Genomic DNA, 16016 nt, shown 5'->3' with positions numbered 1-16016 from the left:
CCTGACTAATTCCAAGTGAGGACATCTATAGGAGAAGATCATTAAGTACGAAGGTATGCTGCATATATATATTCTCTCATAAGAAGAAATCTTCGGCAAAGAACACTGACTATTCACCATCATTCACCATCAGAGGAGAGAAAAAGGTAAGACTCAGACACAAGAAGCACGTAGAGAGCAGAGTAAGAGGGAGCTTAAAGCCTGTCGTATTAGATGCTTCTCTCCATGTTCCAAATATTGCATCTTTGCTCTGCTCCTATGAGCTTGGGTATGGCCCTCTTAACACTACGCTGTCTCCCAACACAGAGGTTCTCACTTGACATACTTGTGGAGCCTGCTGTGTATAGTGGATAGACCACTCTAGCCTGGCAAGGTTAGACTCTATTGGTTTGTTCTTCTATTTCAGGGGTTGGCAAACTTTTACTGTAAAGGGTCAGACAATAAATATTTTAGGCTTTGTGAGCCATATTGTCTCTGTCACAATGACCCGACTCTGCCCTTGTAGGCAACCGTAGACAATCTCAATAAAACTGCTTTTCAAAAAACAGATGCGGGGCTGGATTTGGCCCACAGGTCAGTTTGTCAACCCCTATTCTATAGGAAAATGTGAAAATAGTTCATTATATTAATACTTAAGGCTAAGCTTCTTATTCCTGGAAATATGCTTGAGATCAACTGATAGATGTATGAAGACACCTAGAACTATCACCTGTGTATCTCCCTGCTCAGGTGAGGTGCTAGTAATTGATGACAGAGTTCCTTCCCACCAGACCAGTCCTTATACTTTTTAAAAAATTTAATTTTGATTTTACATTATAGTTGATTTATAATGTTGTGTTGGTTTCAGCACAGTGATTCAGTTATACATTATGCATTGTTTTTTAGATTCTTTTCCTATACAGGTTAAAATAGAATATTGAATATAGTTTCCTGTGCTATTCAGTAGGACCTTTTTGATTCTCTATTTTATATATACAGTAGTGTGTTTATGTTAATCCCAGACTCCAAATTTATCTCCCCTTTCCCCATTTGGTAACCATAAATTTGTTTTCTACTTCTGTGGGACTATTTCTGTTTTGAGTATAAATTATTTCTATCATTTTTTAAAAAAATCCCCATATAAATGATAACATACGATATTTGTCTTTCTCTGGCTTGCTTTACTTAGTATGATAATATTAGGAACATCCGTGTTGCTGCAAATGGCTGAGTAATATCCCTGTGCGTATATATGTAAGGTATGTATGTGTGTATATATACACACACCCCACATCTTCCTTATCCATTCATCAGCAACAGGTGATGGATAGTTAGGCTGCCTCTATGTCTTAGCTATTGTAAGTAGTTCTATGGGCAGGTGCATGTATCAAGTTATGATTTTCTCTAGCTGTATGCCCAGGAGTGGGATTGTTCAGTCGTATGTTAACTCGCCTTTTAATTCTGCAATGAACCTCCATACTGTTCTCTACAGTGTCTGTAATGGTTTACATTCCTACCAGCTGTACAGAGCACTTTTAAGGTAAGGCATACCCATGAGTGTTCTGAGCAGGGAGAAACTCTTGGTTAAGCAGGTTTCTATAATGCAGGCTTCTCAGAGTTCTGCAATGATCAAGGAATTATAAAATGATAAGAGGGGACTACAATACTATTTTATCTTATCGTCAGCACCCCAAATTTGTTTTTGGTAGGGGAAGTACCAAATAGCGCCTTGAATAATTAGGATTAAAGGGGGCAGAGCATTAAGGGTTATAAATTGGGCAGTGCCATTTAAGGTCCTGCTCAGCCTGTCCCCTGACCATTCCCCTTTGGCACTGTTTTACAGAAACCCTCCAGGTGAGTGGTAAGTATCAAACACAGCATGTGCACTTTGAAATTGTGGGCCCCTTATTGCAGGAATCACCTCACCAAGAACTCTATGACTTAAAAGACAACCTTTTACAGGAACAGTTTGTCAATCCCTGAAATAGAAGAATGCACAAATAGAGTCTCCCAGCACAGAGGTTCACCAGACCTTAAAAGTCAGGAAAGATTCAAAGGGAAAACCTAGTCTGAACCCTTATTTTCTCCTTCCAGCCTCTTACTCTCTGGGAGCTCCTGACTACCTCCAGGTGAGGACATCTACAGGAGAAGATTATGGACTATGAAGGTATACTCCATATATATACTGTTAGAAAAAAGAAACGTTAGGCAGAGAACATCGACTGTTCACCATCAGAGGAGAGAAAAAGGTAAGACCCAGACACAAGAAACATCTCTGAGAAGCCTGTACCATAGAAACCTGCTTATCCAACTGTTTCTCCCTCTCAGTACACTCACGTGGATGCCTTACCTTAAGGCTCATCCTATTTGATCCTTCTCTCTCCATGTTCCAAATACTGTTTCTTTGCTCTGTTCCAGTGAGCTTGGGTATGGCCTTCTTGACACTAGGCCGAGTCTCCCAACACAGAGATTCTCACATCATGTACTTGTGGAGCCTGCTGACCTTATAATCTCTTTTAACTGTGTTCCAGACACTCACTCAATGAGTCTGTTTACCATTTCTGATATAGTGTATTACCACCTTTGGTATGGTATATAAACTTAACTAGATTGCTCTCAAATACACCATCTAAAATAAATTTTTGCATTGTTTAATTTCCATACATGGGTTCTATTTCTTAGTATTCTACAAAGATTTCTAAACTTACTACTTGCCAAATGTAGTTTGAGAACCATGAGTTTAAAATGCTAATTACTTTATGGCACAGCTAGTTAGCTTTGTTGTTAAGTCTTTGTCTAAAATAAGAGTACCATAGATTAGCTGAGAAATCTGCTGTTGAAAACGCAGCCACAAAAATGAAGCTTTCATTTTGGAAGAAAAGTCAGTTTCAGACCCATTGAGAAAGGCAAGCTCCTCTCCAGGGTAATGCTTACTTGGAAGTGAAAGTCGCTCAGTCGTGTTGGACTCTCTGCGACTCCATGGACTGTATAGTCCGTGGAATTCTCCAGGCCAGAATACTGGAGTGGGTAGCCTTTCCCCTCTCCAGCAAATCTTCCCAACCCAGGAATCGAACCAGGGTCTCCTGCATTGCAGGCAGATTCTCTACCAACTGAGCTAATAGGGAAGCCCCAATGCTTACTTAGGAATAATTAAAACATAGTTTTAACGGTTCAGTTTTTAATTCTTACTTTACTAGTTATGCTTAAAACCTATCTCTATACAAGTATTCTTTACTTACTATGATCCTGGTAATGAATATGGTATAATTAAAAAATAAAGTGCCAATTGCTCCCCCACGCTGTAGCCTAATCCACTCTTTAGCTGGGGCTCTCCAGCAGGCCACACCTCTGTCAACAACACCCTCCTAGCTTCTAGTTCTCGCACCTAACACCAAATGGTTGGGCTGTTAGCAGGAGCCTGAGGGCAAGGGTTAGGGAGGAGTAAGACTGCAAGCACACAGGGGATGCTGTTTGAACCACAAGGTGAACCACAGGGCTTAACTAGACTACCTCCACCTCATCTGCAGTTCTGGCCCCCAAACCTTTTACAGCATCACAGTCAGCCATCAAAGTGCTCAGTGTCCTCAGCCTCCTCTCTGAACATTTCCTGCTTCTCCCGAGGCCTCTCGTGTGGCCGCTGGACTTCTGCTTTCGTGTGCCAAGGTGAGTGGGCCCTGCGGTCCTCTGGACCATCATTCCTGCCTCAGCTCCTTCAAAGTCATGCCATCAAACACTACTTCCTGCTCCCCATCCTTCTTACAGTCATCAACAGGCCCTCTGCCTCAGGCTTGGAAGCCTCTCTAGTGCCTCGATCTCTCTTCCATCACCATTCCTGCCATCATTCTTAGGAATTCAAACACTCTGGACTCTTACTTAGCCTCATTCTTTTCAATGAGTTTTGTCCTTTGCTTTCATGGTCATATTATGAGCCTTGTCATCACTGTAACTGTGTTTGTCTAGTGAATATCACCCTATTGCTGCCTCCTATCATTTTAGTTCAAGCCCTTTAGTGTTTTGATTCTATCAGTTCTTCATTTCCCTCCTTACCTACCTTAGATTCAGTGGCCCTCATTCCAATCACTCCTTTAATCAATACCTTCAAAAAACTTGCCTTTTTCCCTACTTCCCTTGTAGTCAGTTGGTAAAAGCCCACCACTGGTTAAATCTAACTTTCTGCCCTTCCTTACCTGAACCAAGCAGGCTCATGTGGCTGGGAAGAAACATACAATCACACAGATTTGTCTTACTTAAAATATATAAATAAGTGGATCCCACTGCAACCCTACCATAGTGCCCTAGTCAATTTGCTCTTTTAGAGGAATATTTTACACTTTCCCTTCTCACTCAGCTAATGATCTTGCTTCTTATTTGACTGCAACATAGAAGCAGAAACCATCTGTATGTTCCCATCACAAATCTGCATCTGTAGCTGTTTTTACTCTTCTCGCTTTCCTTTGATAGATGAATGGTCCAACTCATCTATATCTAATTCTGCAACGGAGTATGTTCCTTGAGAAGCTGACTGCTTTAGTTAGCCCACTCTTTACTGGCTTCTGTCACCCTAAAACAAGCTATGATGCCTTCCTCAATCCTGCATCCTCTTCCAGCTACTACCCAATTTCTCTGTTCCTCTTCAAAACAAACTCTTTCCAAATTTCACTACGTTCACATCCTCCATTTATGATCTCTCTTGAACCCACTCCAATCAGACATTTATCCCTACCACTTCACCTCTGTCACCTGATAATTTCCATGTCACTAAATCCAGTGGCCCTTTCTCAGTCCTCTCTTGATTCAACAACAACTCTTGATTCAGCAGTTGGTGACTTCCTCCTTGAGACGGTTTCTCCAGTTGGCTTCCAGGCACCTCTCAGCTTCTTACCCATCTCACCAGCACTTTTCTCCAACTTCTCTTGCCAATGCATTCCCTCTTCCTAGCCTGTAATCCCTAGGGCCTCCAGGTTAGTACACTGACCTGCCTACCAGCTGTTTCTGGATATCGAAGTGGCTCACCGTGTCTTTTACTCTACATTGTAAGCCCCTGCAGGCCGAGGCTGACTCGGAGCCCTCCAGGGCCTGGTGTGCATGTGCGCGGGCGGGGGTCTGTACCTGGTAAGTCTCGACGGGGCGGTTTTCCATGTTGAGATCCCAGACTTTGACGGTCAGATAGTCTCTGGTCATGATACACCTCCCACTGTGGCTGAACTTCACGTCCGAAATTGAAGAGATAATTTCAGAGAAAAATGACCTGTTGCTTGGATCTTCTGGCTCTTCAAAAACTGCAGAACAAAAAGCAAAACACAACAAATTTAGTACCTCCTTATTAACTGATGTGAACGTGTTTGGGCCAGCTAGAAAGCCAACCGTCTAACTTGGCATAGGGTTGGAATCGGCAGAATGTAAATTGCTCGCAGACCTGTCAGCTCCCTGGCAGTAGAACAAGCTGCCACTGGTTTCTATATCATGTTTCTCATGGAAGGACTCTCATGGGGCTTGTCCCATTCACAGAGCTGACCGCTTGCACAGGCTCTGTTTCACATTTCCCCATGGTCGCTAGGTATCATTGTGATACCAGCAATGGTATACATTGCTACATACCAAAATGCAGTCTTCTTAGATGCTTATTTTTTTTTCTACTTTTTTGAGATGTAATTCATATACCATAGGATTTACTCATCTGAATTTTATACTTTATGTTATTATATTAAAGATAATGCCACCAACCATGCAATCATCAACCAAGCCTAAATTTGGGATGTTTGTATTATCGCCTCCCCCCACAAGAAAACCTGAACTACCTCATCCCTATTAGCACTTACTCCTGTTCCCTAATTTCTGCAGCCCTAGGCAAACACTAATCTATTTTCTTATTTTATGAAATTGCCTATTCTAAAAATTTTACATGAATGGAATCATACTATACATATATTTTATACTACATATTATATACCATATAATGCTGCTATGAATATTCATGTACAAGTTTTCGTGTGAACATATGTATTCATCTCTCTTGGATCATGATGTTTAATAGCGGGACTTTGCTGCCAGACTGCCTTAGGCTTAAGGTCAGACTACCGTTGTCTAGCTGTGTGACCCTGGGCAAGTTATTTAACTTTCCTGAGCCTCAGTCTCATAGGTAAAGTCTGGCTACAATGCCTTTTGTCTGTGTTTTCTATTTGCTCTGGTATCCAGTTGCTGCTTTTCTTTTCCCATAGAGTCAGCTGACTTTCACTTACAGGAGTAAAAGACACTGAAGCTTATTGTAAGCTGCCTTATTTCATCTTTCTAACCTTTTTTTGAACTTCTCTAGTTCAAACTGAATATATACCATACCTCTGGATATTTCCCATTTTTATGTCCTGATGGTTCCTCCTTCAATTGTGTCATATTTTGCTTGATTCATATGCCTCATCTTTTACTTACATATTGTTTATTTTAGACCAAATGATCTTTTCTCAGAAGTCGTATCACACTTGGTCTGGCCCGTTCACTTACCATTTGCCTGGGTTCTGTCCCAAAGAAAGCATCATTTTTCACATTAGTATTTAACAATCCACAGCTTATCTCACCTAGGATGTGAGCTTCTTGAAGGCAGAATTTTGTTTTTTCTTATCTTTGTACTAAGGGTTTTGCACATAAATGTTCAATAAACATTGGTTGCTTAAGTTGCAGGATACAAAATCAATACACAGAAATCACTTGCATTTCTATATACTAACAATGAAAAATCAGAACGAGAAATTAAGGAATCAATCCCATTCACCACTGCAACAAAAAGTATTAAATATCTAGGAATAAACTTTCCTAAGGAGAGAAAAGAACTGTACACAGAAAATTATGAGACACTAATGAAAGAAATCAAAGATGACATAAACAGTTGGAGAGAGATTCCATGTTCCTGGGTAGGAAGAATCAATATTCTGAAAATGACTATACTACCAAATGCAATCTACAGATTCAATGTGATCCCTATCAGATTACCAATGGCATTTTTCACAGAACTAGAACAAAAACTTTCACAATTCATATGAAACACAAAAGACCCTGAATAGCACAGCAGTCTTGAGAAAGAAGAATGGAGCTGGAGGAGTCAACCTTCCTGACTTCAGGTTATACTACAAAGCTACAGTCATCAAGACAGTATGGTACTGGCACAAAAACAGAAACATAGACCAATGGAACAAGATAGCCCAGAAATAAACCCATGCAACACATGGGTACCTTGTTTTTGACAAAGGGGGCAAGAATATACAATGGGGCAAAGACAGCTTCTTCAATAAATGGTTCTAGGAAAACTGGAGAGCTACATGTAAAGACTGAATTTATAACACTTCCTAACACCATACACAAAGATAAAATGGATTAAAGACCTAAATGTAACACCAGAAACTATAAAACTCTTAGAGGAAAACATAGGCAGAACACTTGATGATATAAATCAAAGCAAGATCCTCTATGACCCACCTCCTAGAGTAATGGAAATAAAAACAAAAGTAAACAAGTGGGACCTGATTAAACATAAAAGCTTTTGCAGAGCTTTTGCATAAGCAAGGTAAGAAAGACAACCTTCAGAATGGGAGAAAACAATAGCAAATGAAACAACTGACAAAGGATTAATTTCCAAAATATACAAGCAGCTCAACCAAGTCAATACCAAAAAAACAAACAACCCAATCAAAAAGTAGGCGAAAAGACCTAAACAGACATTTCTCCAAAGAAGACATACAGATGGCTAACAAACACATGAAAAGATGCTTAATTCACTCATTATTAAGAGAAATGCAAATCAAAACTACAATGAGATATCACCTTACACGGGTCAGAATGGTCATCATAAAAAAATCTACAAACAATAAATGCTGGACAGGGTGTGGAGAAAAGGGAACCCTCTTGCATTGTTGGTGGGAATGTAAATTGATACAGCCACTATGGAAGATGGTATGGAGATTCCTTAAAAAACTAGGAATAAAACCACCATATGACCCAGCAATCCCACTCTTAGGCATATACCTTGAGGAAACAAAAATTGAAAAAGACACATGTATCCCATTGTTCACTGCAGCACTATTTACAATAGCTAGACATGGAAGGAACCTAGATGTCCATTGACAGATGAATGGATAAAGAAGTTGTGGTATATACATATATATATATACACACACACAATGGAATATTACTCAGCCATAAAAAGGAACGTATCTGAGTCAGTTCTAATGAGGTGGATGAACCTAGAACCTATTATACAGAGTGAAGTGAGTCAGAAAGAGAAAGAGAAATCTCATATTCTAATGCATATATATAGAATTAAGAAAAATGGTCCTGAAGAACATTTGCAGGGCAGCAGTGGAGAATAGACCTATGGACATGGGGAGAGGGGAGGAGAGGGTGAGATCTATGGAAAGAGAAACATGGAAACTTATATTACCATATGTAAAATAGATAGCCAATGGGAATTTGCTGTATGGCTCAGGAAACTCAAACAGGGGCTTTGTATCAACCAGGAGGGGTGGGATGGGGAGGGAGATGGGAGGGAGGTTCAGAAGGGAAGGGATATATGTATACCTATGGCTGATTCATGTTGAGTTTTGACAGAAAACAGAAAAATTCTGTGAAGCAATTATCCTTCAATAAATAATAAATTAAAAAATATTTGTTGCTTGTTTGGAACCAAAGCCAGATAATTTAACAAAATCTTGGCCTTATAAGTGGTTAGCTTGCATGACATTGAGCTATACATATTTGCCTACATTTAATTATTTTTGACCTGCCATAATGGTAGTTGAGTATGGTTCTGCTTGGTAAGTGCTTCTATTACAGTTTTAGGCTAAACAAAACATCAGCCTGCAGGTTACTGAGTAACTCTTCCCCCAAGAGTTTCTCTTCCTGCCTGTTCAATGCACTCACAGAGTTGCTATGAAATGCTATGTAGAAAATCTAGAGGTGGAGACAGGATGGTGGAGTAGAGGGACGTGATCTCACCTCTTCTTATGAAAACACCAAAATCACAACCATCAACAAAAAAAAATGCCGGAACCTACCAAAAAGATATTATACATCCAAAGCAGCAGCCATTATGGGATGGTAGGAGGAATGAAATCACGATAAAATCAAACCTCATGCCCGCGGGGTGGGCGACCCACACACTGGAGAATCATTATGCTACAGAAGTTCTGCCACAGGAGTGAAAGCTCTGAGCCCCATGTCAGGCTCCCCAGCCTTGGGGTCTGGCAACCAGAGGGGGAGCCTTGGTAAATTTAAGAAAATTGAGATCATATCAAGCATATCAAGCATCAACCACAATGCTATATGCCTAGAAATCAACTATCAGAAAAAAAAATTGCTGTAAAACCACCACAAACACATGGAGGCTAAGCAGTATGCTACTAAACAACCAGTGGGTCACTGAAGATGTCAAGGAAGAAATACATACCTAGAGACGGATGAAAATGAAAGCACAAGGATCCGAAACACGGCAGCAGTTCTAACAGGCGAACTTGGGGCTGCTGGGGCAGGGGGCACATTAAGGGTGGAGGGAAAGGATAGGGAATTTGGGATGGACATGTACATTCTGCTATATTTAAAATGGATAACCAGCAAGGACCCGCTGTATAGCACAGGGAACTCTGCTCAATGTTATGTGCAACCTGGACGGGAGGAGGTCTGGGAGAGAATGGATACATGGTTATGTATGGCTAAGTGTTCTTCATTGTTCATCTGAAACCATCACAACATTGTTTGTTAATGGCTATACTCCAATAAAAAATAAAAAATGTTTAAGAGAGAAGTTTATAGCAATATTGTCTTACTTCAGGAAACAAAAAGCCTCAAACAACATAACCTTACACCTAAGGCAACTAGAGAAAGAGGAAAAAAAACCCAGTTAGTAGAAGGAAAGAAATCATAAAGATTAGAGCAGAAATGAATGAAATAGATGAAAAAAATAGAAAAGATCAATGAAACTAAAAGCTCATACTTTGAAAAGATAAATTAACTTGATAAACCTTTAGCCAGACTCATTAAGACAAACAGGGCTCAAATCAGTAAAATTAGAAATAAAAAGTTACAGTGGGGTGAGATGGGATGGGAGGGAGATTCAAAGGGGAGGGGACATAAAGCAATTTTCCTTAAGAAAAGTTACAGTGGACACTGCTGCTGCTGCTAAGTCGCTTCAGTCGTGTCCAACTCTGTGCGACCCCACAGATGGCAGCCCACCAGGCTCCCCGTCCCTGGGAATCTCCAGGCAAGAACACTGGAGTGGGTTGCCATTGCCTTCTCCAGAAATACAAAGGATCATAAGAAACTACTACAAGCAACCAAAACCAATAAAATGGACAAATTCTTAGAAAGGTACAATCTCTCAAGACTGAACCAGGAAGAAATAGAAAATATGGACAGACCCATCACAAGTACTGAAATTGAACTTCTGATTTAAAAATTCCCAATAAAAGTCTAGGATCAGATGGCTTCACAGGTGAATGTCATCAAACATTTAGAGAAGAGCTAACACCATATCCTTCTGAAATTCTTTCTAAAAACTATACCGAGGAACACTCCCAAGCTCGTTCTATGAGGCCATAATCACCGTGATACCAAAAGCAAAGATACCACAAAAAAGCACTGTTTACAAGAGCCAAGACACAGAAGTAACTTAAATGTCCACCAACAGATGAATGGATAATGACGGTACATATACATGATGGCATATTACTCAGCCATTAAAAAGAATGAAATGCCATTTGCAGCAACATGGATGGGCCTGAAGATTATCATACTAAGTGAAGTAAGTCAGAGAAAGACAAATATCATGTGATGTCATTTATATTCAGAATCTAAAACAATGACACAAGTGCATTTGTTTACAAAACCGGAACAGACTCACAGACTTTGAAAACAAACTTATGGGTTACCAAAGGGGCAGGGAGGGACGAATAAATTGAGAGTTTGGGATGATGTATACAGACTACTATACTTAAAAGAGATGACCAACAGAGACCTATTGAATGACACAGGACACTCTGCTCAATATCTGTAATGATCTAAATGTGAAAAGAAAAGTAGATATACATATATGTATAACTGAATCACTTTGTTGTACACCTGAAACTAACACAACTTTGTTAATCAACTATACCCCCAATATAAAATAAAAAATTTACCCAAATTCTTTGTAGAAAATCTAGTACAATCAAATGAGTTGTCTTGCTGAATTATACCATGAGCCAAACCAAAACACTAATTTTCACACCACCACCAACAAAACCCTGATCAATCAGAATTGAACTTGAGAGTTAAAAAACTCATTGAAACAGAAGAACATGAACTCGATACCATCTCTGACCCAGTGTCTCAGTCTGTGCCCTTACCTCTTGGTAAGCACTAACAAGGCCCCTGGACTCTGGCTGGTGTCCTCATAGTTGGATACTAGATTTCTACCTTAGTTTCTCTGCAAGGTAATCTCATTAGGACCAGGGACTTAGAAACTCCAGGCATGCTCCATACAAACATCCCCACAGGGACAGGAACGATGGCCCAGAAGTTTGGTCGCCCCCTACCCAGTGCATCTGGAGAGCTTGAGTCAGTAAACGGGAAGGACTTTGCAAAACTGCACACTGATGGCAGTCAATTCCTGCCTCTGTCACTTATCAGCTGCTCACATTTTCTTTTCTACTCTGAGATTCCATTTTCCCAGCTGCAGAATAGGCATGCTGCTTGGCACATAGCAGGTCCTCAGTAAATACCAGCTGCTGATATTTTTATCATGAAAAGTATGCACTGATTCTGTATTAGCCAATCATATTTCACTTACTAAGCCTCTTGGGGGGCTTCCCTGGAGGTTCAGGCAGAAAAGAATCTGCCTGCAATGCAGGAGACCTGGGTTCAGTCCCTGGGTGAGGAAGATCCCCTGGAAGAGGGAATGGCTACCTATTTCAGTATTCTTGCCTGGAGAATTCTATGGACAGAGAAGCCTGGCAGGCTACAGTCCATGGGGCACAAAGAATTGGACAAGACTGACCAGAGAGAGAGAGAAGCCTGGGGGGAAGATTAAATTAGGAGTCTGGGATTAGCAGATACAAACTACTAAATAGAAAATAGATAAGCAACAAGCACAGGGAACTATATTCAATATCCTGTAATAAACTATAATGGAAAAGAATATGAAAAATATATGTATAACTGATTCACTTTGTTGCACACCTGAAACTAACACCACATTGTAAGTTAACTACACTTCAATAAAAAAGACTTTTGAGAATTTGGGACTGAAGACTACAGAACCTGGGGGCTATTTAAATGATGTAAATATGTAAAAGAGTATTACAAGGTTATACCTAGGAATATGTTCTCCAAATGTTAGGCATATTGGAAGGCCAGTGTGGCAGCATTGTGAAGGCTTAAAGTGACAGCCCCAGAAGATGGAGATGAAATGAAAAAAGATAATGTTTAATCAACCCATCACAAGTTCATGTAGAATGCAGAGACCAGAATATAAATAACATGTCTACCTGCACAGCACTGCAGGTCATTACATGTCTGTGCTTATCCAAGTCTTAATATTAGCTCCACAAATTCCTTCCATTCATTCAGCAACGATAGTCAGTGCTATTAATATTTACTGTTTATGGGAAGCTTATTATGTTTCAGGCCCTAAACTTTTCATATTTTATCTTATTTAATCCTTATAACAATCCTACAAAGTGGGAACCATGATTTCTTATTTTACAGATGTGGAAAACTAAGGCACAGAGAGGTTTTGCAACCCATTGAAGGACAACACAGCTAGAGAGAGTAGCTGACCTGAGTGTGTGTGTGGGTGGGTGTGTTAGTCACTCAGTTACGTCTGACTCTTTGCGACCCCATGGACTGTAGCCTGCCAGGCTTCTCTGGCCGTGGGATTTTCCAGGCAAGAATATTGGAGTGGGATGCCATTTCCTCCTCCAGGGGATCTTCCAGACTCAAGGATTGAACCTGCATCTCCTGCATTTTTTGCCTTGGCAGGCGGATTCTTTACCACTGCGCCACCTCGGAAGCCCATAGCTTACCTGCAGTAGAATTTTGAACTTGGGGTTGTCTGACTTCAAAGTCTCTGTTCTTAATCATGGTACAGTGCTGCCTTGAACTATGTACAAGACCTTATTTTAGGAGCTGTAAGAAAATACCAGGGTGGTATCTACATAACATCATGGAACTATAAAGCTGGAAGTCTCACACTAAATATTTTTTTATTGTGCATTAGCTAGATGAAAGTTAGTGTAAGGGCTCTTAATGATGACTAGTCCTACTCTAGTCTGTTGACAACACAAGTCCTCAAGAGAATGAATCGATTTCAAACACTTAAGGTACATAGCTCCTCTACCGAAAGCTCCTGAGTTCAGGCCTTACTCCATCATTGGCAAGCAAAGGTTGGGTCCCCAGGACTTTGTATGACCCTGTCAAGACCCTCACCACAGGAAGTCCAGGCCCTCAGGACATCTCTTACCCCTGGATTCTAATCCCTGTGGTCTGTCGTCCAACAAGGCAGCCTTTCCTCCCTCTGTTCATCTCCCCAGTTTATGTGCACTGACATTTGAAAGATTTTATTTGTCTTTTCTATAGAATACAAACTCTATAAGGGTTGGGGTTCTTGTCTATTTCATTCTACTGTATTCCCTGGAACATAGGAAGTGCTCAGTAAATATGTTAAATGAATGAATATTGAAGATCCATTTTAATTTTTAAATGAAAATAATATTTATCTACTAAGCAGGTCCTAAAAGGAATCTATCAAACCAATGCTTTATTCATCTAGATTGAAGTCCTTGAAAAGTAAGAAAAATACAAGTCATCTGTAATTCAAGTTTTTCACTTATTCAGGCTGAGCCATCATTTTTCAGTATTTAAGTGTCTCTTGTGTGCATGCACACACACATCCTACACTTAGTACATTACCTAGAACACGCAAATTAGAAAGTATTTGTTGGGTGATGCATACCAGGCCCTGAACTATATGCCAAATAGACCCAGTCCTATCCTTGTGGAACTCACAGGCTAGGGGAGGAGATAAACATTAAACAAGCCACAGATTCCGCTGCAGATGTGAATAAGTGAGTTTACTGCAGTATCAGTGTGGGAATAAAGGTGCTGGGAAGCGCGCTTGTGGAATGCAAGTGACGCATCACTGCATTCTGTGTAGTTTACTGAATAGGTGGTCCAAGCGGGTCCAGTGCTTGAGTGATAGATCTCAAGACAAATCAGAACTGGTATTTCTCCTGAAGACCCTTGACTTGGCATTACAAATCCTGCTTTGCAGGGTTTGTGACTAGCTTTTAGAAAATAAAGACATCAAGAGAAGAAAAGAAGAGAACCATGACAGAGGAGGAAGCAGCCATGAAGAGAATCCTAACAGCACAGCACTATCCACTGTGGACATGTCAGACTTGCCGACAGATGCTTGTGTCTTGGAGACCCCCATAATGACATTAACAACAACGATCATGACATCTACCACCCTTTCTTGGTCCTCATGCTTTGCGTACATCATCACATTTAATGTTCAAACCTATGAGGAAGGCACTCTCACTGTCCTAATTTATAGATGAGGTAGATCAGGAGAGGTTGAGTAACTTGCCTAGGATCATGCAGGTAATGAGTAGTAGAGATGGCCTTTCTACTGACCATCTGTCTGCCTCACTAACCCTGCCTCCACAATTTGGCCTCTCCTTGCTTTGTCAGTATCATTTCTGTTTAAACAATCAAGTCACAGTAGACTCCCTCGTATTTTAGACATACCTGTGCATGCCCACTTCCATGTCTCTGCTCCTTATCTCTTCCCTTGCCCACCATGGGCTACCAGGAAAAACATCAGACTGGAAATCAAGAATGCTAGGTGGAATCTATGCTGGATTCAAAGTAGCTGGCTCTTAATAATACCTACTACCACTTACGCCATGTGCCTTACATGCATTAATTCATTTGCTATTCACAGATCTTATTTTGCTTTTCCACAAATCAGTCCCAGCAGGCACAGATGCTCTCGGTCTGCTTTCAGCCTAAGCTCTTAATCTCTCTCTGTTGTCTCTCATTTGAATGGCTGGACAACATCAACTCTCTGGACTGATTTCCTTGTCTGTAATATGATGGAGGTAGGATTGCCAACCAGGTCCCTCCCAGCTCTCAGACAATAAGATTGACGAATTCCACTGGTCTTGTCTTTCATCTTTCCTCTACTTTTTTTTTTAAAGTCTCAATTAAAAAAATAAAAAAAAAAGCAATATACCAGGGAACCCAGAGGCAAATAACTTTTTAAAACAGAATAAAACAGAGCAAGTAAAGACAGATGATATAATACCCTTTAAAATAACTGTTTCATAATTTCAACAAATAAAATGCTTGATTAAGAATTTTCACAGATAATTAGAAAATATATTAAAAAGAACCAAACAAGGGTAATTAGAACCCAATAAAGGCATTTAGCAGTGAAGCAGATACAACTAAAGAGAATGAATAAACTGGAACATCTCCTCCAAAAGAACAGAGAGAATAGAGAATATAAAAAGATTTCACAGAAACAGAGAATACATTGATAAAAGTTAATACATATAATTGGAGCTGAAGAAAAGAATAGAGAGTATATTTCAAAAAAATAAATTTCAAAACTAATGAGTTATCAGGACACTATTTTAAAAGCACTACAATCTCCAAACAGAAAGACATGCAAATGCACGGTACATTGTAGTACAACTGCTAAAAAGCAGGGTCAGCTTCCTCTACTAATGCCCATTATCCTAGGCTAGCCTTCTCATCATGACTCCAGAAGAACACACAGGAATTTGTCAGGGATTCCAGATGCTGCAGTCAATTGAGCTTTGGAAAGTCCTACTCAGTCTGGGGGGTGGGGGAGGGGCGTCGATGATGCAATTAATCTATTAAAAGTGCTGAGAAGTCCTGCAGGTAAAAAAAGGCCTAAAGAGACATTTCTCCAAAAGAGACATACAGATGGCTAACAAACATACGAAAAGGTCTTCAACATTGCTTATTATTAGAGAAATGCAAATCAA

The 16016-nt window shown here is 40.2% G+C and overlaps 1 protein-coding gene and 1 non-coding gene across 6 annotated transcripts in view; both read right to left on the bottom strand.

The window, feature by feature from the left end:
- Window positions 1-16016, bottom strand: part of PPP2R2B (protein phosphatase 2 regulatory subunit Bbeta) — a 478426-nt gene that overhangs the window by 14435 nt on the left and 447975 nt on the right. For all 5 annotated transcript variants that reach the window (XM_018050189.1, XM_005683107.3, XM_005683109.3 and 2 more), the window contains one exon: window positions 5089-5258. In XM_018050189.1, coding sequence (XP_017905678.1) covers window positions 5089-5258 — 170 coding nt within the window. The remainder of the gene's footprint in view (window positions 1-5088; window positions 5259-16016) is intronic.
- Window positions 3033-3104, bottom strand: TRNAC-GCA. The gene has a single exon. It is a non-coding gene; the product is annotated as a tRNA-Cys (tRNA).

Source organism: Capra hircus, chromosome 7, assembly GCF_001704415.2.
Source record: "Capra hircus breed San Clemente chromosome 7, ASM170441v1, whole genome shotgun sequence".
NCBI lineage: Eukaryota > Metazoa > Chordata > Mammalia > Artiodactyla > Bovidae > Capra > Capra hircus.
The sequence above is the reverse complement of the archived record's forward strand: the minus strand, read 5'-3'. Positions and strand labels throughout refer to the sequence as shown.